The following is a 26,223-nucleotide window of genomic DNA, read 5'->3' on the forward strand; positions in this document are numbered from 1 at the left end:
AGCCTAGGCCTTTACTAGGTCACAAATGTTGTGCTGTACAGCTATCTGGCAATTTCCATTCTGTACTTTGTTTATCTTGATGGAAGTGAACTTCAAATGGCAATCATTTTTGAATAATCAGTTCGTACCTTGTTTGGGTTTGTCTCGCATAGGAGTCATGTAACCTTCCTCATCCAGCTCTCCTCGTGGGCTCCGTTCTGGGGCAAACACGGTGGGGTCAGCGCTGTACCTCTGGGTGCTACTGTCCTCTTGGACATGGGGTGCCACTGGCTTGCGTAGGGTGCCATTACAGCAGGAGTCATCAAAAATCTCAGCTGTAGCACCCTGTGCAACAGGAGCTTCTGGAATTGTGCTAGTTGGGGCTCTGTAGGGCACAGACACTCCTTGTTCTGCAGCAAAACCTCCATCTCGGTATACAAACTGATTCTGTTAATAAGAGAAACATATTTAGAGAGAAGGTGTTGTTAGAAATAGTTTAAAAATGAATGTTAATAGCCACAAGGATGTCAAAGCCAGTCTTTTAGAGAATAGTCATAGTATTTATTTATTTTTCCCTAGTGGCTAATGAATTTGAGTTACAAACTAGAAACACCTAAAATTTCCGCTTTTCTTAAAAGATAAATCATCAGAAAATAATTTTGAAGTACACATTTTAGTTTTATTAACCAACTGTAACATAATCTAATAAAAAGTATTTGATGCCCTTTTCCCACAAGTGCCTGTATTTAATATAAACTTCAAAGTGAATTTTTATGATAAATGGGAGTGTCATTATAGACAGTTGTCATTAAGAATAGAAGTACATGGATATATTTTGAATAATCCTTTGTCTTTATTGCCTTCTAAAATTCTGTGGTTATTATGAATTTGAGGCTCTAGTACCTAACCAGAGGATCATCACTATAATTCTGACTTTTTAGTACATGACCTATACTCAGGGAAGTAAAGATCACCTCCACATCCAGAAGCATAATTTATATGCGCAGGTAAATCCTTCAGATAAAAATTGAAAGCTACTGTTGATGCATGAGATCTCAATTTTATATTATCAACTGAGATAAAAACACATCTAAAAAGGCAGCTACACAATGTACAGCAAATTCTTAACTCACTGTTGGCAAAGGCAAAATGAGGAAATTGTGCAGAGACAAGAGAGAGGAAACATGGTAAGCAAAGACCAAAAATCCTAAAAGATGAAGGTTGATTGTGAAATACTTACTCCTGACATGGGGGTGTAGGCAGGAGGAGGGCTGTGTCCAATTTCACTCTAATAGGAAAGAAAAATGGAATGATGGATATAATAAGAGGCAATATGAATGAAAAAATTAAAAAAAGAAACGAAAAAGAAAAGCCACATGAGTCGTATGAACCAAAGGGGGAAAAGTGCACAACAGTGAAGCTTCCTAAGCAGTAACATTGTCTGTATTCTGACCATAAGCAAGCTTATTTATATGTTTTGAGGAAAATAGATATTTTAATTCAATCCCTGAAAAGGCAAATTATACAGAAAAAGCAAAATTTTTCAATGGATTAGAAAGTAAATAATAAACTTTCTTCTGATTAACCCTACTGGAAAGGAAAAAGTAGTAAATAAACTATTGATGTAAATAGGAAATGGTTTCCTTCTTTACATGTCAAAAGATTGAAATGGCCATATACGCTGCTGTTATTTTTTCTCTTAGAATAAATATTTCTGGAAGGAGATAGCAGGAGATTTCGATTTGCCTGCAGTAATTTTTGCTATCAAGCTACATTTATTTTTCACCACTTCAGCAAAGGGTAAACTCTTTTGCCTCTCCTTATTAAAAGGTATATGCTATTTTATCTTCAGTCTTACTTTTTTTTTTAAGTTAAGAAACAGCAGAAAATTTGGAAAATCAATTCATTTCCTGGAAACATGCTTTAGATTCCCCTTATGTATTTATAATGAGTCAAAATCAGATTCAGTTAAAGAAACAACAACAAAAATACATGTATATTTTTATAGCTTAACACTCCATCCTATGGGCTAACTGAAAGAGGGTATAAAAATATAATAAAATATGAAGGACAGTGTTCTTTAGGGTAAGGAAAAGGAGTTGTATGATACTAATTCTGTTTCTTAATTAAAAAAATACATTAAACACATTTTTTGAGAACCTACTGTCTATGTGCCAGGCACTTTTCTAGGCACAGGGATAATGCAAAACACAGACCCAAACCGCTTGATTTTATGAAGCTCATATTCTCTACAATCCAGCTTTAAGTAAACAGAGATGACTAAAATCAACCTCTAAGATACCTTACATCTTTTTTGTTTGTTTTTTTGAGATGAGTCTCGCCCTGTCGCCCAGGCTGGAGTGCAGTGGCAGGATCTCGGCTCACTGTAAGCTCCGCCTCCCGGGTTTGTGCCATTCTCCTGCCTCAGCCTACCGAGTAGCTGGGACTACAGGTGCCTGGCACCATGCCCAGCTAATTTTTTGTACTTTTAGTAGAGACGGGGTTTCATCGTGTTAACCAGGATAGTCTCGATCTCCTGACCTCGTGATCCACCTGCCTCAGCCCCCAAAGTGCTGGGATTACAGATACTTAACATCTTTTATATGAAACAGATAAATATTATTCCAGGTCACTGTTCATATGATTTAGATTCACGAAGCATTCTAAGAAGAATATGGTCCCATGGAGATTAAGTATTTAAAGTAAATCAGTAACAACTGGATAATATAATCTCCCTTAACTAACTTAGTCTGCTGGACTAATCAAGGGACACGGTCTGAACCCTTATAGTGAGTTTATATTTTAATTTTCCCCATAACTATGGTGGCATTAGAATATTTATCTATTTTCTTCTTTAGTAACATAACTAACAACACATCAAAGATTATGACATGGAAAGTCAGAGATATATTTAATATGCAATACATAGGAGGTGCTACTGTGCAACAGACAGATCGTTTAATGACCTGGGCTTTAGTTCCAATGATAAGTAGTGTGAATTTGGTGAATCATGAAACATCTCAGACCCTCGTTTTCATTCTTGGCCTCTCTATTTTATTATTAATAAATATGAAGTAAGATAATGCATATAAATTAACTTTGTAAACTCTGCACTATTATAAAAATGTAAATATCACATTTAAATATTCATATCCACTAAATTGAATTTCTAAAATAAAGCAATCAGGATGCCAAAGCTACTCATCAAAGAGGCATTTTAAAATGCTCATCTATTTTCTAATCATCTTAAATATAGGCATGTTTTACTATATTTTAGAAATACCTGAAATCCAGTACATTTGTTCTTAAAATTTGAGTAGAGAATTTTTTATAGTCCAGTGATTTGTAATATAGAGTGACAGTACAGGAAATATGGAACTGCCTGGTGGAACTTCACCAAACTACAAACATTGGCCTTACCCTCTTCATTAAACACCAATTATTTGGCAAGTACTTCACAACTATTACTAAATTTCTACAGTAAAAGTACAGGCACTGTGGTAGATGCCAGCGATACCACGATACACTAAGAAAGACATGACCACTGTCCTTTTAGAATTTACACTATCGATTATAATCTGAGATTGTTGGAAGAAAAGGCAAGAATGAAACAAGGCAATTTATTTCAATTCTATTATTCTATATTAGAATGCAAGGTATTCCAAAATATTCATAATTACTAGTGCTCCTTTGACCTCTTACCTTGCAAAAGTTGCTGTACTGGGTAATGTTTGACTAGAATTACAGCTGAGAAATGAGTATTGATTGCACATTTTGCACTTTACAAAACCTGAGACATAAACAATCAAAGGAACAACTTACAAGTCATTCTTCATCGGGGAACAGTTTATTATCTATATTCATTATCTGGGCTAGAATGGCTTCCATTGTAAAGGCAATGGATTAAAGTAACTGGGACTCTTGCGGTTAGTCTGTTCCAAGACAGAAAGCGAGGCCATGCCCTATTAGAATGCATCCACTGTCCCTGCTTTGACAAGTCTTTCAGTCAGCAACCTGCCAACTCCATATCTGGACAAACTGCCAAATAGCATCACAGTAATAGGAGCATCTTCATGAATTTTCCTGTTTTCAGCATTAAAATGGAAAAAAATGCTAAGCAAAACCCCTTTAGCATTCATTGTTTTTAGGGTTACTGGCTGCTTTTTATGTTTCTGTTTCCATTTTTTCAGTTTGCTTTTTTATCTGTTTTCCATGATAAAAAGCACCTCATTCATTTCCCCGTGGAAGGGCAATGCAGCTCCAAGGGAACATCTGTGAGGCCAATTAGCTGGGCTGGAAATGTGATATAATTGTTGTTTAAATATATTTAAATTACATGTTAATCACGATGTCATAATTTATAAGCTTTGAAAATAACTTTTTGTACTTCAGAGCCAAGCCAGATTTTACTTGTTTTTGCTGTTTTTAGTTTGAAACAAGCTCTTCTCATTTCTCTCTCCCTCAATTCCCCACACTTGAAGAGCTGAACTTTTAATATTGGAAAGAATGACAGCTGCAAGTAAATTGGTTGAGTAAAAATTAAGATCCTCACAGCAGTCAAAATGAGCTGGAGTGACCTTAAAGTTCTAAGCAGAACAAAGCAATGCTCTCAGTTAAAAGCTTTTGTTTTTCCATTGTGCTACTTTCTGCTGTCCATCAAAGTCCAGCTTTGCAGATCTTTAGGAAGCAGCACTGGGTGCATCTGTTCAATTAGCTGGTGAGGCAATTTACTGTCAGCAGGGCAGAGATAGAAAGACGTGGGTTACGAACTGGCAGGTGACACTGAGTTTGTTCCTGGTGGGGGGCGTTTGTAAGGGTGATGGATGGAATGAGTTTAATTCTGTGGCCATATCACTGGGACATTGTATGATTAACTTGGATTTAAATGCCGGAGATTACAGAGAAGGCAAGTATCAGCAAACAAATCAAATACAGTATTAAATGCACTTTTAAATACATCATGTTCTAAAATTTACTTTTTTGTTGAATGATAAATATTAGAACCTTTGTCACATTTTATGCACAGTATTTCTTATATTTGTATTGTTTATAGTGTTCTTGAGAAATTTTAATTATTAAATAGATGGACTGTATCTCGTGATATTTAAAAAAGTTATTATACAAATCTACTTTCAGAGGAAACAAAAATACAGGCCTAATGCCTAGCTTCTATCTAAATTAAACATGTGATCAATGAGAGTCATTTTCTAATCTTTAAATAACTATTACTTTCAACAGTAATTATAAGATTACAATTTCTAGGTTCAAGAAATACTCCAAATTCTTTTGACTAAAATAAAATGTCTCTATAAGACGTTGCTAATCCATCAGCACTAATTTATTATCTAGACACTTCCACATAGTGGAAGTATTAAACTATTAAAGGTTCTCAACCCTTTATCCTCCCTGACATATCTGCTTAACACTCTGATAGGCATTTCCACACTTTCAGAGGTCACAAGGCAGCATACAGAAAATGTTTATTGCATTAGGTTATTATAATTATTGTATTATAAATTATAATTCCTGATGCATGGTTGTAACTCTGCATCTTTCTCACAACTGAGTTCAACATACCAGTGTTTTGAGACATTTAGATTTAGAACCTTCATTTTTCACAGGGCAATCAGAAGGAAACAAAGAAAATGTGTCCATATGTGCCAAACCCAAAAATGGCTGGGAGAAGTCTATTGAGATTTCAGCTGCTGGCTGAATTTTATATATATTACACATAATATCTTTTGTCTATGTATACATATATTTATTTACTCATTTTTCTATTTGGTTTGATTCTGTGGGACTATACTTTTTTGAACAATCTCTCTTACTCTGCACACACACACACACACACACACCCAATAATGACTCTATGGTCCAGTTGAAGAAATATTGACTTGGGCTCTTATTCTTTTTTGTTGCTGTTTGTTTTTCAAGACGGAGTCTCGCTCTGTCACTCAGGCTGGAGTGCAGTGGTGCGATCTCGGCTCACTGCAATCTCTGCCTCCCAGGTTCAAGCAATTCTCTGCCTCAGCCTTCCGAGTAGCTGGGATTGCAGGCTCCCGCCACCATGCTTTGCTAATTTTTAGAGATGGGGTTTCACTATCTTGGTCAGGCTGGTCTTGAACTCCTGACCTCGTGATCCACCTGCCTCGGCCTCCCAAAGTGCTGGGATTACAGACGTGAGCCACCGTGCCTGGCCAGCTCTCATTCTTTATTCACTCATTAATCTTGGAACCTTTCATCTTTCGTATATGTCTCATGTACTCATTTAATTAAAAAATTTAATAAATGGAAGCTATGAGTGGTATCTGTAAATATGAACAAGAGTCAGGACAGAATTTACAAAGCATATGAAAATGGTGTCTTCTATAATGCTTAATAATCCCACTTTTCTTAAGTCAGTCCTCAAAGTCTACTTTATTTTGAGTCTATTCTGTTTCATAGATGAATACATGATGACTCTTAGGGAAATTAAGAAATAGAAAGAGAGGCCGGGCGCGGTGGCTCAAGCCTGTAATCCCAGCACTTTGGGAGGCCGAGACGGGCGGATCACGAGGTCAGGAGATCGAGAGACGATCCCGGCTAACACGGTGAAACCCCGTCTCTACTAAAAAATACAAAAAAATAGCCGGGCGAGGTGGCGGGCGCCTGTAGTCCCAGCTACTCGGGAGGCTGAGGCAGGAGAATGGCGTAAACCCGGGAGGCGGAGCTTGCAGTGAGCTGAGATCCGGCCACTGCACTCCAGCCTGGGTGACAGAGCAAGACTCCGTCTCAAAAAAAAAAAAAAAAAAAAAGAAATAGAGAAACTAACATATATGTATACACACACACACATATATATATATATGTATTATGTACCCACCCTATACGTTGGACTATTTTAGGTTTTATGTATTCTCATAAACTTGCAAGGTAAATAGCATTATTAAAAATTATAACTCTCATTTTATAGACAAAAAAATTGAGGAGCAGAGAAATTAAAGGATCTGCCGTGTGCACACATCCATAGTTGGCTATCTGACCACAAAGCCCGTCACTCTATGACCTTTACATTATACCGCACATAGATTTTGACTTTAGCATTTCTATTCTTACTCATCTTTGCCCTCTCTCTTCCTTTGTATTATGCTTCAACTATTTTCTCAAATTCTTAGTTTCTTTTTCTAGTTTTAGTGAAAAGAACTTAATGACTTAAGTAGGCACATCGAAACTCATTACCTTAGGTATAAAATGCTGATAATGCATTACAGTATTGCTCCACCCCACTTTTCACTTAAATTAGTTACAAGGACATAAACTGGAAAGAAGGAAACTTTGAGTATTAAGAGTTAATAGGGTGTGTGTGTGTGTGTGTGTGTGTGTGTGTGTATTTTTCCATTCTTTCTTACAAGTCCTTTTTATCTAAAATCATATTGTGTATATATACATTTACCTACCTCACCAAGAGCAAAGCCAGCCCTGAAGCAGGAAGAGACAATTTTAAATAACTGGAGAGCACAAAGATTTTTCATGACAGCACTCCTGATTATGGATTTATTGTTCCTAGTACAAGGCTTAGTCAATAAATTCTTCTTCCTGCTTCACTGAGGGTAAGTAAGCTATTGTATCCCCAGGCAGCAATTCCTGTACCCTTTCCAAATATCAGTAGAACAAGAGGATATTTCCTTTTAAAATATTCATGGCTAGATGAGTCAATAAAATGAAGCTGAACATTCCCCTCACTTTACAGGTTTCTGCTTTAAGTTGCTTCTTTGAGCAATGTTATGTGATGGAATCAAAGAATATTATTAGCACAGTCAAAAAAGAAAGGGCATAAAGAAATATAATTTTCCACTAATGTCAACATTCCTTAGCTTCATTCAAGATAACAACAAGAATTGTGTCACCCTTCTTGAGATTAGTTATCACACAGAATTGATTTCTTTACCCTGGTGCAAGTTCTAAATTTTTGTATTGTTTGGTTTGTTCTAGCAACTTTCTCTTTTTTGGCATGTTTATATTCATTTTCATTAGCATGTTGTGATAATTGAACCTTTTCCTAATTATCACTTAGCTACTAGCTAATGCATGTAGCTAGAAATCTAAAGAGGAGAACTTCTAGGAGTTTCTCAAAGACTTCTCAGTAATTCTTTTCAGTTAGAGAGGGTAGGCTATTTTTCTTTTCTTTTTTTAATGTATGCTTAAGAACATCTAGTTCTAATGCAATGTCTTTAAGAATAGAAATGAGATCATCAAGCCTTAACTATGTATAAATTCTGGAGTAGCCTGATTCTTCAAATGAATCATGAAATTGTCTCTGCTTGTGTGGTTTTTATTCCAACATCATAAAGAGTATCTGATGAGGATTTTTCAGGATGCCAACAATGCACCGGGTCAGGCGTCTTTTGAAGACAAAAACTTCACAGACCTAAAACAAATGGTCTCATGAAATCCTTCTATCTCCAGGATTTCATTCTTGAATATTTTTCACTAAGTCACATGACTTTTAACAAATTCTTTAGCTTCTTGGTCCTTTAGTTTATTTAACTCTAAAAAGAAGAATATGGGTATAGGACAGGTAATGGGAAAGATCACTTCCAACTATCAAAGGATTTACATATAAAATGAATTTTCTGCCTTAAGCTCACACAATTAGTTATTAAATATTGTAAAATGTGATTAGCATTAAAGCAAAGTATCTTATAAAGTTTTCTCTCGTAAATCTTTTCAAAGTCGATTCATCAATTTCCTTTTTTAAATGGACTATCTATTGTACAAAGTATCACTTAGGCTACATGCAATATATAATTGTATGTTTTTATGAGCCTAACCACATTTGGATGATGAGTCATGAAAATACAATTTTGAAAAAAAGTTTTAGAATTTTATTTTACTGATAGACTCTGACACTCTGAAAGGTTAATTTTCCAAGGTAACAAAAATAGTGACGGTACTAGAAACAAGATTCCCTGAGTTCCCATCCAAAGTGCAATCCATTATACCTTACAGCCTCAAATTAACATTTAATAAATAGTAAGAAGTATCTTTTAGAGGCTGCATTGTTTTTCAGAAACAAACCTATTTTTAAAATATAGCTGAAAGCATTTGCCTTAACCAAAACATTTGTTCTAAGCTGAAATACATATTAATATACTCTTAAAGTAAATTTTGTGACACTTTAATTTGAAGACAGATATTAACTTGTTATTGAATAGGCTGTAAGTTTATTAGACAAAAGGGATATCCTTATAGTATTAAATACTATATATAAAAGCTGGCCATAAACATATTAATTAAAAGTAGTATTTATTAAAATAGTACTTTATCTACAAAACAGGTTGCCCTTCACAGAAAAGAGATATGTTATTTAAACACTCTACCTATAAAAGCCAGTTATTAAAAATCGACATATACATACATGCTTATTGTCAGTTGATATACTTTTACCTTCACAATATTTCTATCTGTTACTTGATATACTTTTACCTTCACAGCATTTATCTCCAGATCTGTCTATGCAATAAGATACTGTCTAGGGATTATTAAAATAATTAAAAAAATAAGTAATCTATAAGGCAGGTTTGAACTAAAAATAAGAAAAAAAAGACTATAAACTCTTGGAATTTGAATGCCATAATTTTAGAATTTGAAATGTAATGTATTTGCCTAGATATAATATGTTTCCTTTTGTACTATCAGTGAACACTTAAATCTGAATTTTAGGCTCTGTGTTTGTGTGGATACATATGTTAGATATATATGTGCATACACATGTATATGTATTCATATACATGCTAAGGCAATTAATAGCTTAAAACAAGATAACAAAGGTTATTTAACCCATACAATCAAACACGTTGTCTTTTACAGGCTGTTAGCTCATTTGTGGGGTAGCTTTTGTTTTGTTTTTCCTATGTTTCACATGCAGATATTGTTTATCAACAAATGAGATGTTCACTAAAAATAATAAGAGTTCTACTTAGAAGTATTTGTTATTCTATTTAGAGTTTAGAGTTATTTTATTTACTGGCAAATAATAAGGCAAGAGTGAAATATTCAATCTTCTCTTTAGTAATAATCCAAGCTCAGAATGCTTTATTATATATTTAAAATTTCAATAAGCGTATCTAGAGCAGTCTATGTGTGAGAATGTAAAAAATATGAAGGGCACGGTTTGTGTATTGGAGGATAGAGAACAAATAATACAGGAAATAGAATTGCAAATTTTATAAACCTTATTTTGGCATGTAGATTTTATTCAGTGTTTTAAATGATAGGTGTTGACAACAAGGAAACAATTTAACATAATACAGATAAAGCCCTTCAGTGTTTATATCATTGCAGTGTGGACCAGGTTGAAAATATCTTCAGTTATGCTAGTTTATGCAAACTGTTTACCAGATAAAAAGTGAATTTGTAACAATGGTTTATTCATCCAACTACTGCTCTTTAAGCTACCAGGTGGTACAGCTGTTGCCGTAAGTAAAAAGATTTCTAACAGTCCACCTGGAATTAGGACAGCTGGTTCCTGTGAGCTGATCTGAATAATGTACTATGAATACTCCGGTACAGCCACTGACAGAACAAACAGCACATGACTGTCCCATCAGCCCAGAGCAAACACTAGTTACATTTCACAGAAACAGGCTGGTATTTACAACTGATCTAGGCCAAAAAGAATATCAGATTGAAGGCAACACCCCAAGAGAAAATAGCCCTCCCCGAGAGCTACTTGTTGACTGTAGTCTAAGCAGCTTTCACCATGACTGAAAAGCCCCCAAATCTGATTTTGCTGCATATAAAAAGGAAGAGGAAAAATATACAAAGCATTCCTGCATCTATTTGTGAACCATTTTGGAATTTTCTAAAATAAAAAAAAAATGACCAATACTTCTTAGTTTTCCATTTACATAGTTGCTGCCAAAGTCAACCCAGATTAACCAGAATCACGGCCATAATAATTTTATTTTAATTTCTAAAATTGTAACACTTTACTAAAAAAAATGAAGGAAGCAAAAAATAAAATGGAACTAAAACTAGAGAATCTCATTTAAATCTGCCATTGGTGAGATTTAAAGATTTAAATCTGCCATAGATGACCCATAGAGATGGTAAATGACTTTCTTCAAGAACATACAGCTAGTTACTAACAGGCCTAATTAGAAAAACATCTATCTGCTGAGGATCCTTAGATTGTCTACCTGAGCCAAGGACAGCCCAGGTGAAACTCTAAAGCAGGCAAAATCTGATCTCAGTGTTTCCCCACTAAAGTTGATTTTGCAATTTCAGGCCCGTGATTCTTTATTCCTAACAGATTCCTGGGCCCATTTATTTCTGCCCCAGCTCTGTGGAAAATAGGACTATATTGTCCTCCCATTCCAGGTGTACAATTCTTGATCAGCGACTCACACTCCAAAAACATCCTCAATTATCTACACTTTTATTTTCTGCCCAGAAACATGGCTTTAGCTAGGTCAGAAGGCATCTATTTAGTCTGATGAATTCACTCGTAAAATCTTCTCAAATTGGTGTTAGTAGATTATGATGGAATTACTTCAGGTAACACTGAACTACTGAATACCATGTCATACCCATATAACTAACAGCTGCCCTGATAATCTCTATTGATCTGTTTCATAGCACTTCAAACATCACATTTCTTAAATTGAAATGGCCATCTTCTCTCTCGGGCTTGCTTGTCTTTCTTGGCTTGGTGGATAATATCAATAACTTGTCCAACTGGGCAAGTCAAATATCTTAGTGTTATCTTTGATGTCTCCTCTATCCCACCCCTTATATCTAAGCATCCAAGGTCTACCCTTTCAAACCTCTTAATATCCCCCAGAATCTAACCATTCTCTTCATCCTCATGGCCACTATTTCAGTTGTGGTTAAGGTGCCCAAAAATTTATCACTCCAACTGCGATACTTAGAGAGTAAAATAAAGTGTTATTAATAATTATGCTTCTGATATAGAAGTAAACTAGGATGCACTAAGGAAAACAGGCCATTAGGTACCATTAATTATGGCACCATTTCTTGACTAGAGTACTGTAACAACCTTCTAGCTGTTCTTGATCTTATTCTTTCCCTTCACGCCAATCTAATATTTATACTTCATCCCCCTCCTTAAAAAATTGCAAGACCTCTGGGCATGGTGGCTCACACCTGTAATCCCAGCACTTTGGGAGGCCAAGGTGGGCAGATCACAAGGTCAGGAGTTCAAGACCAGCCTGGTGAAACCCCCAGATGGTAAAACCCCATCTCTACTAAAAATACAAAAATTAGCCAGGCGTGATGGTGTATGCCTGTAATCCCAGCTACTTGGGAGGCTGAGGCAGGAGAATTGCTTGAACCCAAGAAGGGGAGGTTGCAGTGAGCTGAGATCGTGCCACTGCACTCCAGCCTGGGCGACAGAGTAAGACTCTGTCTCAGAAACAAAACAAAACAAAACTGCAAGACCTACTGTTGCCCTCAGGCTAAATGAAGTCCATTATTTGTGGCTTTGGAGGCTTTGGTAACGATGATCCTTGCCAATTTCTCCAGCTTCCTTTCCTCTTTCCTCATAAGCCTTCAGTCAAATACATCTCAGATCTTCTTGATAAGCCCTTTCCTCTCTCACCTCCGACCTCTGCCCAAGCTCCAGTTATTTCCTCAATGCTCTTTCTGGCTTCGTTGCCTTGATTACATTGTGATCTTATGAAAAATTATCAGTACCTTGATTATATTTAATTATTGATTCAAAAAGTATTTATCAAAGAACACATTATGTGCCCCATGTGAATAATTTAACAACTGTATTCTGTTTATTTCATTAGTATGTCTTTTTTCTTAGACTATGAGTCTATTTGGAAGAGGATTCACTCTAATTTACTATTAAATTTTTCATATCTAGCACAGTGCCAGGGGCACAGATATGGTGAATGTTCAGCAAAGATATATTGAATCAAAGGATAGATTAAAAAATGTCTTAAACCCAAAGAGTGGCTCTATTGATGAAAATCTCAGTGACTCCATCAAGCCAGTTGGATAAGTTTTAAAGGATGTGGAATTTTAGCATCCCTGATATATATATGGTACACTTCTTATTCTGCAGATGGCTTGGGTGGAATTGAACTCAGATGCAATTATCTGAATATTATATCTATCTCATCTAGTACACTCTTTCTGTCAATATCAGTTACTATTTCTGAAGTCATTGTTGGCAATCTTAATTCTAATGGCAAAGTTTTTAAAAAGTATTCTTACAAATGGTGAGTGATTCTGAAGTCAATGAACATTTCACATTCAGCTATAAAACTTCAAGATTCTATTGTCACTAGTATGACAGCATTCCCCTAGGACACCTATATATTTCCTATTGCTTTGGAGACCTAGAGAACCAGGGCTTAGCTGTATCCCTGAAAAACATAAATTGTTAACTAAGAACAATAACACGACAGACCTTGTAGACAAAGCAACTATAGGCAGATGCAAAATGTATCCTTTCTCTACAAGTGGTACATACCACCTAACTGCATTTCCACACTGTGGTGCACAGAGCAAACACATAAGGAAGGGCCATTTTAAAATATTCAAAAAGTATTTTAAGGACAATCGTAGCTAAATGCTATAGAAAATCAAACTTGTAAGTCAATGAAATTCTAAATCAAAATTACATAGTGCGTGTTTCTGAGAAGGGAAGTAGCTGCTGGAGAAGAGCTCTTCATAAGAGAAAAGGACTGTCACCCAACAGCCCTGCTGCCATATAAAAGTATTCTCTAAGCTTAGTGTTCTCATCTGTAAAATGGGAATAATAATGCCTATGTTGTGTTTTATGAGCTTTATAAGCTCATGTTTATGTTAAATATTTTTGAATAGAATAACATAGTAGATAAATGTGCAATAATATGCTTTTTTCTCCAGTGACATAAAGAAAATACAGTGACATAAAGAAAATACAGCTGAATTTTCCAAGTATCCCTTACACAAAATCAACAAAATGCTGCCATCCAAATAAGCATACACTTCTTATATACCACAGTGAAAGTATTTACACAGTGACATGATTATCTGTGTGAGGGCAGAGGTTATTTTGCAAATTCTATATCACAAATTTTATTTGAAGTAAAATAAGCCAGGCACAGAAAGACGAATTTTGCGTGTTCTCGCATATCTGTGGGAGCTAAAAATTAACACAAGTGAAATTATGGAGATAGAGAGTAGGAGGATGGTTACCAGAGGCTGGGAGTGGTAGTTAAGGGGAGAGTAAGGGGAACTGGGAATGGTTAATGGGTACAAAAAAAAAAAATAGAAAGAGTAAATAAGATCTAGTATTTGATAACACAACAGAGTGACTACAGTCAATAGTAATTTAGTTGTATATTTTAAAATAAATAAGAACATATAATTGCATTGCTTGGAACACAAAGGATAAATGCTTGAGATGATGGAAACCCTATTTACCCTGTTGTGATTATTAGACATTATATACCTGTATCAAAATATCTCATACACACCCAAAATACATACCTACTGTGCACCCACAAGGATTAAAAATTTTAAATTTCTAAAAAAGTTTAAAAACCAAATTTGAAACAATTGTTAAAATGATTGCTGTCATTGACATAAGTAGAATAGTGATAAATAATGTACAAGTTTCATTTAAACGTCTACTACTACATCATTTAAAATTATTTTAAAGCATTCCTTCGAAAAGGAAAACTGCTATGCTTTTTTCCCAGTGCAGCAGTAAGTCAAAGAAAGGCTCCTTAGAACTCTCACCACTTAGTCACAGAAAGGTGTACATGAAATATCCAGTAATAAAATCCTTAACCAACTAAAATAAATTAACTGAATGACCTAACAGTAGAGATTATGATAAACTGAAATAAAATCTTTATCATTTTTGTATTATTTAAATGATGAGGGTGAGAAAGTCAATGGAACGCAAACATTAGAAATTCACATTTTTTACAGAGTATGGGTTGGCCTTGATTTTTTTAATCACTTCTGCTGAACACTTGAAATCATCTGACAGAGTCCTAATAAGACATATCTCAGAATTCATGATGAGGCATTGTCAACAGGCCAAGGAGAAGTCCTCCGTACTGAATGTATGCTTCAATTGAATTTTCCTTCCCTGTGATTGCTGGTCTTTTTAGAGAAAGTTGACACACTAAAACAGGCATGCAGTCATGTAGGAAATGTTTGAACTCTCATGCCCTGTTTGGTGGAGACATCATTCCTATATGTCACCTCTTTAATAAACTGAGATCTGAAGACTTTTGTAGATTTTAAAAACAATAAACATGTTTAAGAAAGATGCACTTTCTTGGAAAGTGCATCTTGGAAAGAAAGTAAGCCAGGTTACAGAAAAGTGCTTAGATTGGCAATCTTAAAGTAATTTAAGTGATCTGGAGTTGGGAAAAATAAAATAGATTAAAGTTTTTCACATATCCTATACCCTAGCTCTTCTACCAATAAATACCAAACAAATAAACAAAAAAATACTGGAAAGGTAAGAAAAACCTCTTTTATATTTTCTGGGCCACTATGTCACTTATTATATTACTAGCACAATTATTGTTTATCATATTTAAAGAAAATTATTAAGCCAGGGTGCAGCTATGTTCCAATGAAAGAAAATATTAACGCATGCTCTTATGAATATATTCACAAAGAAGAGAATGCTTATCCTTCTTGTCACGAGTCTCAAATATTAGGCACACCAAGCTCTCTTGGAACTATTACTGTTTTTATCATGTATAAATATATCCAAGACTTTTAAGAAACCCTATCTAGTTCATCAGTGTTGTCTTTTAGGGTCACAAGCTCCTTAAGTAGATAACCAACCAGTCACATTAGTATCCTGCCTCTCTTATTTCTCCTAAATTTACTTATCCAAGTAGTAAAAAGTTATCTGATAGCTTCAATTTTGGCGAAGAAAATTTAGATCTAGTTATCCTTGCAAAAAAAAAAAAAAAAAAAAAAAAAAAAAAAAATGAGAAGAGAACATTCCTTAGTATTACATTTTATGGGAATGTTATGTCAAGAACCTAGCATACTCAGTTGGTAGCAGATATACAATGTTAGTATTTACATAATTATGTATAATTAGGTACATAGATAAGAGAAAAAGAAATAAGTTACTTATACCCCGTTATCCTTTATCTTTACATCACTGATCCTCAATGTAACCTTTAGTTCCTTCAGCTTCAGCATGATTTTTGCAACTGCCCTACCAGAGCTCAACTCTTGATTTATTTATTATTTTTATCGCTCTCCCTTGCTGCCAGTTCCATCAGTGCTATTGAACAATCATGCATTCAAGCAGAATGGCGCCTCAAAAAAGCCATGTTTTCTATGCCTTTGGTGATCCTGAGATTTACTAGCCCCTCATTTATCTTTGTTTGTATGCCTTACTGTGGCATTTTTCTTAAGCCTTAGCCAGTCTCTAAGCTTCCTAACACAGCCCTGTTCTCCTCCCTCTCTGTCAACAGCCTGCTCTCAATATAATAGAGAGAATAGAATCTAAATGTCTATAGGTTGGGAGTACCTCAGTGTCCCTCAATTTAATCTCTAAATTATAATAAAATAGAAAATTTACTACTTGTTATTACAACTGGACTGAACTGCCTCTTGACAGACAACTAACTTTGTTAAAACATTTTTTTAACTGTGTTAAAACTTTTTTTAAAAATCTTGGTTAAGTGTTTGTGTAGTTGGTAAGTCAACTGAGAGTTGAGTACCAAGGCTTCAGATGAGAAGGAAAATTATATGACAAAATAGAGAAAGGAAATTTTGGAGCCCCAGATCAGTCTGGGAGGAAACAGCTGAAAAGGGCAGAGAGAGAAGAGGATTAAACAGTAGGTGACTATACTTTCTATGAAGGGACCCCTTCAATCTAGTCCACCAGTTCTGTTTCCAGTCTAATCTGCCAAGTTCCCAAAATCTGGATGTGAGTTATTTTTGTTGTTGGATAAATGAGAGAAGAGACTGATTTGTGGAAATCAAGGAAGGGGTGAGAATCAATAAAATGTGGAAATTAGGAAATTGGAACTTAAAAAAGAGATGACCTAACAGTTAATGAGTTGTTAGTTTGAAGTGCTTTACCTATATTGCTGCACTAAATCCTCATATATACCTATGGTAGATATTATTATCATCATTTTAGAGCAGAATAAACTGAAAGGTTAAGTAAGTGGCCAAGTTTACAGAACTACTTAATACAGGCAGTCAGACCTCAGATTCCATGGTATACTATGTTGCCAGATCACTAAATTGCCTCAATCAGCACTTGATCACCAGTGAATTAAAAGAAAATATGAGGAAGTAATTTGAATGTCTTCCATTCGTGAATTTCAGGTTCAATAAAATTTTATCTAATGCTCAAGGGACAGAGAAACTTCCATCTGACATATGGGTTAAAATCTCATTCTTAAATTTTATCATGCCCAATGTACTTATTCTTGCCTAAGATAAACTTTTCTACAAATGTGTTGGACATACCTTCCCCTAATGTCTCCCAGACTTTCTCCACCTATCCCCTATTATCTTTCATACTCTGTGATTTCACTGGTTCACTCATGTCTAATGTTTGGATGCCCATTATTCTAGAAAACTTCCTCTGACTCATCTTCCTTTCTGAGTTCACATTCTGTGTCCTGTCTTTCTTTCACATAGATGAGTTTTTCAAATAAATTCACATTTCCTGCCTTTAACTCCTCAATCAATTTTATTTGGCTCTTCACTAGTTCTACATTCTACCAAAATTTCTCTCAAAAGAATAGTAAGATGTCACGAATCAAGAGTAATAATGGTTTCCAAATTATGACTTAACCTCACTCGAGCTCTAGACACACATTCCTGACTAATGACTCTATCTACTTATATTTTAAAATATTAATTATATCTCCTTATTCTACTCTTGTTTTCATGTATTAGTAGTAACATTAATATCTTCCTACTCACCCTAGACTTCTCTCCTTCCCACTCTGCAACATCCAACTGATACCCAAATCCCGTTGTTTCTATCCCCAAACCATCACTTCCATCAAACTTTCCACTCATGTCCTCTGACTCAAGAAATAATCAAATCTCTCTTTGTTTTAATTCACATATTAAAAAGCTACCAGAATTTTCTTACGAGAAGCCGGGTCTGACTTTGCCATGCCCCTGCTTAAAAACCCTTACTTGCTCAAATGGTCCCTTATGTATTCTCTTTGTCCCTATTATAACACTTTCTCATTACATTTTATTGGCTAGTTACTTATTCATTAATTTCTTGTACAAATAAGAAGGCACGATTGGATATGACCCTAGTGAGAAATCATTAGTTCAGATATATAGTAGATACATAAACAAATGTTTGATGAATGGATCAATTATTGAATAAATGCTTTTACTACTTGCCTGAATTAATCATTATTCAATATGGGTAAGTGGAAATTTCTAAGTCTGAATTAATGGATAAGCAACTAATAGTAAAATGATTCAGCCCCTTAAAGATCAAAGTTAACATTTATGAAGAATCTGATGATAAAAACGTTCAAAAAGTCAATATTCTTTACTGATATACTCATCTTTAAGGTACTGAGTACTGACCTTATAGCAATAATAAAAGAGAAAAAAATGTCAGAGGCAGACTGAGAGGCAATGCATCATTCTGGTAAACAGTGCAGCCTCTAGGGACTCTCTAGCTAGGCTGCCAGGTTTTGTCATTGAATAGCTGTGCCTCAGTTTACCCACAAAAAGGTGATAAAAATAATTGTAGATAAACAATAAACAAAAAATAGTAAATACTAAAATAGCAGAAAAATAAAATAGAAAAAACTAAACTCAAGGCCAGGTGCAGTGCCTCATGCTTATAATCCCAGAAGTTTGGAAGGCCAAGGTGGGTAGATTGCTTGAACCCAGGAATTTGAAACCAGCCTGGGCAACATGGCAAAACCCATGTCTACAAAAAATAAAAAATTAGCTGGGTTTGATAGTGCAGGCCTGCAGTTCCAGCTACTCAGGAGGCTGAGTTAAGAGGATTGCTTGCTCCCAGAATGTGGAGGTTGCAGTGAGCTGAGATCACCCCACTGTACTCTGGCCTGGGTGACAGAGCAACACTCTGTCTCAAAAAAAAAAAAAGAAAATAAATTTTAAAAAACTAAGAGTTTTCATGAGATTTAATAAACTAATAGATATTAGACACTATGGTACTTGGCACAAGATAATGATAACAGGTATCACCTATTATTATTTACTCTTTGAAGAATTTAATATTCTTATAAATATATGTAATTACTAGACACAAAAGAATGCATTTAGTCATTTCAACCCAAGAATATGTGGTAGCCTGGTCTCTCTAACACATAACTATAATACCTGACTCTAACTAAGAAGAAACTGTAGTAGGCTCCAAATGAATATGAATTATGTATACCTCAACATCTCCATATGCTAGGAATTATAAACACTATTTTTTTTTCTTCCAGGGAGGGAAACAATTAAGCATGAATGTTGCTAAACAATTGTCTATGATTATTGTTGGAAAAAGCAAACTAAATTGGTTGTAGATTAAACTTCCAATTTCTTTCCCTTTTTGATTTACTGTACTTCTTTCATCATAATGTAGCATATTTTGCTGCAAGAGATATAGTCATAGTATTTGGAATTTTTCCCACGGTGGTCTACCCATCTCTCAATTCAGCTTTTGCTCAAGTGTAATGAGAGGCTGATCCACAGCCATTCATTTACAGTGTCTGAGGGAAAACAACAGAGCACAAATTAGCCTCTCTTTAGAACACGCTGTTATGTCAGAATTCTGAACTGAAAAGAGAACTTTTCATTTGGGCAGGTGAGCGAGGAAAGGGACTGAAACACAAGATCCTTGTGATTAGGGTATGTTCAACTGCAGAAAGTGCACAAAGGAAAGCTGATGAGCCAGCCCACCCCCCACTATCCACAACCATCTTCTCCATTCTGTTTCATGGAGTAATCAAAGGATATTCTGAGCCTCTCAAAATGCCATCAATGCTTATTGAGAATAAAATACAGCATCTCTCTCTTTCTGTCTCTCAAGCCTTTGCAGAAGCAATCATCATAGCAGGCTGGTCTGAACAGGGAGCTCTGGCAGACAAAGATGGATTTGTAAAATAAATAAATAAATAAATACATACATACATAAATTAAATAACTTCCAAAAAATTTGAATAGAAAGTTGATGATAATGTGCCAATTCTATTATATAAAGGGTAAAGAAACTCACAATTGTCTTTCTAGGTCTAGTACAGTAAAGAATAGGCTTCTTGATGAGATTTTCCCAGTAATTTACAGCAGAGCTGCGAATCTTGTGGCAGTAATACTGAAAATTAACCATCTAAATGATTTAGATAAAACATTCATTAACATTCTCAATCTAAGGATCCTCTCTAGTTGTCCCTCCCACCTCTTTGTGTCCTTTTCCAGCTCTACATTTTCCTCTTTAGCACTTTTTAACAAAGAGTGGATGAAGCCTATTTCGACTGTTCAAAAAGGCTTCTCGTGCCAGCTGATAGTTGCTCAAGTGTAAAATAATTTCATAAAGATCTCTGAAACATTCTTTAGCGCCAGACTCTCCTTAAACAAGCAGTGTTTCTAAGACACGCATTATCTTAGTGTTGTAGAAACATGTTTGGCAGCAGCCAAGTCTAGCACTGATAAGAAGCTACAAAAAATAAGCACAAGAAGTTCTTGCAGGTGAATCATTATTTAAGAGATAGGTCATTCGCTTTGGAGCCGCAAGACCTGACACTCGTCTGGTATTTGCCAAGCTCTTAACCAAGTTACCAAGTTATTTGATAGGCCAAGAATTTAGTGTTCTGTTTAATTGGGATTCTGGTGTAAAAATAAAATGCCACATATGCCAAAATGCTTTGCAAACTTTTAAGCACTGTTCAGCTATCACTTATTTTTGTGAATGTCACAAGAATAGAAGTGATTCACTGATTAGAATTACACTACTTGTAGCAAACTGTGAGGATGTAAAGGGGACAGGATATTTTTCAAAATAGCACTTTGTAGGCTACAGTAAAATGAAAAAGGCTTCATAAAATTTGTCCCCAATATTTAAAAAACAAATAAAGTAGAAGTCTGTACCATCTCTTCCATCTTTTAATGAACTCCATTTGAATAATTATTAGGCTTATATCTTAATTACTAGTTATTGAAGATTATATATTATTATTATTATTATTATTATTATTATATTATTTTGAGAGGGAGTCTCGCTCTGTCTCCCAGGCTGGAGTGCAGTGGCTCAACCTCGGCTCACTGCAAGCTCCGCCTCCTGGGTTCATGCCATTCTCCTGCCTCAGCCTCTCGAGTAGCCAGGACTACAGGCACCCACCACCGCGCCCGGCTAATTTTTTTTTGTATTTTTTTTTTTAGTAGAGACAGGGTTTCACCGTGTTAGCCAGGATGGTTTTGATCTCCTGACCTCATGATCCGCCCGCCTCAGCCTCCCAAAGTGCTGGGATTACAGGCGTGAGCCAACGCGCCCGGCCATATTCTTCTTTTTTTTTTTTTTTAACCAAATGAAGGGTGAGAGTTAAAAGCATAGATAAATCAGTAAAAACACACACAAAAAACAAAAAAAAAAAACAAAAACAAACAAACAAACAAAAAAACAAAAACAAACAAACAAAAAAAACCTTACTTTTTACCATGTAACCTGGAAGTCTCAGCAAACATACTTTGTCTCTCTGCTTCATTTCTGCCTTCATAAAATGGACATAGTAATGCTTTTCATTTACCCTTGTTATGAAGGTTAAGGGTAATAAATGTAAAAAAGTTCCGAGCAGAGCCTAATACATGAATATGTGATCAATAAATGGTAGCTATATTTAGGTTTGTGTTTGAGAATTTTGAAACATCTGTTTAACTTGTATGGATCATTTTATCTTCAAGTAGGTAATGACTGAGTCCTGATACAGACATTGTTCTCCCTGCTTTTTTGCTCTGATTTTGGCTCTGTCAATTCCACTTGTTCCTCCTAATCACTGACTCTTGATTACAGGGAGTCTCACAGAGGCATAAATGGAGCAGGGGCTCTGGCTTCTCACTGTGCTCCCAGTAAGAGCCTTTTTAACCAATTGATACTAAATCTCACTAAACTTAAAGTCAAAATCAAGATTTTCATGGTTTTGACCAGGGGTGGGGGAACCAACAGAGCAATAGAGGACTGAATACTAGACTTAGATTTGAGAAACTGAAGCATGGCTTCTCACATATCCCTTAGAAACACAAGGACACTGGGCTACAGGTTTTATATTTCCCAGTATCAGTATACACCTATAAGATGGAAGGTTTACACTAGAAGGTCTTTAAGGTCTCTTGCAACTCTGATGCCCCGCGAGTACACAGTTATTATGCATCCATCTCGTACTATAACAGTGCATCTCAGTGGAGCAAGTCACTTCACTCAGAATTCATCTATATATATACTAGGGCCAAGGGCAAACCACACTGGTTGTATTTCTATTCAGAGAAAATCTAGTGGAAACAAATGTTCAGAGAAGGACATACAGGCTAGGGAAAAAGAAGGAAAAGTAAGTGCCAAAGGAGGGATGTTAAATTATGTTGTCCACATTGTAAGGAGAGCCTGGTGTCTTTGTGTCAATGACAGTGTGGAACTTTATACACTATGAATAATGTATTTGTTTTAAATGTATATATATATATATACACACATTGCCAATCTCTCCTCCTTTCCCAACTTTGAGGTCAGTTCTAAATATGAGGCTGCTGCCTCAGTTTGGGTAAGGAGTAAAATCATTGTGATTTACCACACTATGAGAAATATTTCACCTCTTTCACATGTGTAAACATGCATTTATAGGTTTATAATACCAACGGTATTTAGTTTTACACACACGAAAGACTAGACTTTGTTTAAATATTGAAGAGAAAAATAATAAGATTAACATTTATTATAAGAGAAAATGTCGAAAGGGATACAGGCAATTATTTAACAACAGAAAAAGCAGATTCCCTAAAGAATAAAGCAATGACTATAGAGGAATTCATACTGTACCATAACAAGGAGGCGTTATACAAAGTTCAAATCTACTAGAAGTGATTTGTATGATACTTGAAGATACAATTTGATAAATAACTCTAAAACTTATTACTCTTTATTACTAAAGAAATTGAAAAAATAGTTCGATTTTGTTTGTAATTCCTAAAGATAGGGCTAAATGAAGAATTTAGAATTCAGAGCTGGTACTATAGAAGACTTGACATTATGTTTAATAAGATATTATAACCCAACCCTATGAAAATCCTTAAGAAGTCAGGGATAAATTAAATAACAATTACAATTTATAAAAGACAAAAGAGTACTTTTTTAAATTTAATTTTGTTTTGTTTTGTTTTGAGATGGAGCCTAGCTCTGTTGCCAGGCTGAAGTGCAGTGGCGTGATCTTGGCTCACTGCAGTCTCTGCCTCCCAGGTTCAAGTGATTCTCTTGCCTCAGCCTCCTGAGTAGCTGGGATTATAGGTACATGCCGTCACATCCAGGTAATTTTTGTATTTTTAGTAGAGATGGGGTTTCACTATGTTGGCCAGGATGGTCTTGATTTCCTGACCTCATGATCCACCCACCTCAGCCTCCCAAAGTGCTTGGATTACAGGTGTGAGCCACTACGCCCAACCTAAGGTACTGTGTTAAATACAAGTAAATCTTACAAAGAATAGCATAACTAAACTAATATATCCAGATTTTAAGAAAGTCACTGGTAGAAAAGACATTGCACAAAAACGTTCCTTGATATTTTGTTATATATAAATTAAGTATGTGAAAGGTTTCTCAAATTAGTGGAAAATCAGAGGGGTCAAAACCATTTTTGATATCCCTATAATTTCTAAGAGCTTAGAAGGACAAATGAATGCAATTTGACATTATATTCTTATTTGAAAACAACAGTCAAATCTATAATACATAAGGAGAGGAGCTCTTTCTTAAAAATATACAACTTATCCATCCACACCTCTAAAGTCAAACAGAAAGCACCAACATGATCTATATTTTGAAAGAGATCAATGTTGGGATAATACTTGCATCTCTGGGCACTTTTGTGTGAGTGAGTTAGAAGAGAGTGGAAAATAAATTGCAGTGACTGGTCAACTGGAATGACCAAGGCATTTCCTTGGCTATATGTTCAAAAATCCTTCAACTGTTAGTGACAATAGGATTATATATCATTTGAAGAGAGACCTACCAAAACATGCATCACATCATTCGAGTTTATTCCCTTGATGGAAATAATAGAAAGCTGTACTCTAAATAGATGAAGACCAAAAAATAAAAACTGGCGCCAATAAATGATAAAGCATGGAAATATTAATTAACATTGTATTTCATTTGGTACAATGTAAACACTATTATTTAGAAATTGAGCCTATTTTCCAAAAAAAAAAAAAAAAGGATATCGATTAGAATAATATTATTGTAACTTCTGCGAAGTGATAAGGGCCTGAAATAGATTCATGACAACAGAAACAGAAGAGTGGAATTTGAGAGCTGTTTGTTAGGAAGGTCAAGAAAAAAAAAAAAAAGGTTTTAAACTGAATAATTTAATGAGGAGCAAGAGATTTCAAAATCATGTTTCAAGTCATCATAACATTGACAGAAAAAAAGAAAATTGGAAGAAAGTCCATCCCACCTCCTCAGAAAAAAGTTCTCAAGCATGTGCAATATAGAAATATTACAAAAAATAGAAATTAAAAAGTAACTTAAAAACACATTTCTTCACCTTTGTTTGTGGTGGGGGTTTTTGTTTGTTTGTTTTTGCCTTTCTTCTGATCCATTTCAGATCTTCTCCACCAAAACAATTTCTGTTCCAAGCTAGATAATCAGCCTCCACAAAGATACAGCTAAAATGACTTCCTATAACCTCTTAAACTGATTTAGCTCCCTTCATCTTTTCCCTATTATTCTTGGCATGTCTCTCTCAGAATATTATCTCCTCAACTAGAATATTAACTCTTTGATGGTAGGACCTCTGTCTTCCAACTCTGTACTCTTATTGCCCAACAGAGTACCTAGCCTATATAATAAACATTCAATAATTAATTCATTCACTCTTTCATTATAAGAAATTGAACAATTTCAGGGCGTGGTGACTCACGTCTGTAATCCTAGCACTTTGTGAGGCTGAGAAGGGTGGACCACGAGGTCAGGAGATCCAGACCATCCTGGTCAACATGGTGAAACCCGTCTCTACTAAAAATACAAATATTAGCTGGGTGTGGTGGCGCATGCCTGTAATCCCAGCTACTCAGGAAGCTGAGGCAGGAGAATTGCCTAAACCCAGGAGGCGGAGACTGCAATGAGCCAAGATAGCGCCACTGCACTCTAGCCTGGCAACAGAGTGAGACTGTCTCAAAAAAAAAAAAACAACAACAACAAAAAAGAAAATGAACAATTTAAAAGATTTCTACTTAGGCCCAGTGCCATGGCTCATGCTTGTAATCCTAGTGCTTTGGGAGGCCAAGGAGGAAGGATTGCTTGAGGCCAGGAGTTTCAGACCATCTTGGGCAACATAATGAGACCATGTCTTTTTTTTAAAAAAAAATTTTTAATTAGCTGGGCATGGCAGCACACAACTATAGTCTTACTTCTGCTTACATTTTTCAACTTATTTATATATCCTGGGAGAAAGAGTGTAAGAAAAGGAGGAAAATGCAAATCTATTTTATAGAGTTACTTCTTAGCAGTAGGAAAGAAGTAAAAAGAAGTTTAGATTGTGATGATAAATCCATTGTGCGTTACTTCACTAATGTGGGGTAGCTACAATTCCTCTGTCTTCCACTGGCTGAGATAATTAAGAGTTAGGTGATATGTTTTGACAGGGGTGGAACATTTAATCTTAAAACTATTTCTTACAAATGACTGGATGGGCTTGCAATTGAAACTATGTCTTCCTCTATAAAAATACATGGAAGCTGTTACATTAAATTAAATTTTCTAATATCATTAAAGCTAAAATATCTTCAGCCACATTAGTTTATTCACTATTTTTATTCATTGCTACTTCATTTAATATACAATTTGTTATATCAAACAAATATAACTCTAGGTAACTCAAAAGAAAAGGCCAAACTTAGCATTGTAACAAAAAAAAAAAAAAGAAAAACACCTATGGAGAATTTTTAAATTATGCTGAACATGTAATCAAAAATATTAGGCCACATGTGTTTAAATATCTAGAGAAAAGAAGGCAGCAATGGAAACTAAATCCAATAGACTGAATATAC

At 35.2% G+C, this 26,223-nt stretch overlaps 1 protein-coding gene across 4 annotated transcripts in view; it reads right to left on the reverse strand.

The window, feature by feature from the left end:
- Positions 1-26,223, reverse strand: part of ERBB4 (erb-b2 receptor tyrosine kinase 4) — a 1,185,936-nt gene that overhangs the window by 6,889 nt on the left and 1,152,824 nt on the right. For 2 of the 4 annotated variants that reach the window (XM_005574179.5, XM_005574180.5), the window contains exons 26-27: positions 1,220-1,267; positions 129-426 (exon numbers count right to left, since the gene is read on the reverse strand). In XM_005574179.5, coding sequence (XP_005574236.1) covers positions 129-426; positions 1,220-1,267 — 346 coding nt within the window. The remainder of the gene's footprint in view (positions 1-128; positions 427-1,219; positions 1,268-26,223) is intronic. The other 2 variants (XM_005574181.5, XM_005574182.5) reach the window with 1 other exon arrangement.

The sequence above is a fragment of the Macaca fascicularis genome, chromosome 12 (genome assembly GCF_037993035.2).
Source record: "Macaca fascicularis isolate 582-1 chromosome 12, T2T-MFA8v1.1".
NCBI classification, from domain to species: Eukaryota; Metazoa; Chordata; class Mammalia; order Primates; family Cercopithecidae; genus Macaca; species Macaca fascicularis.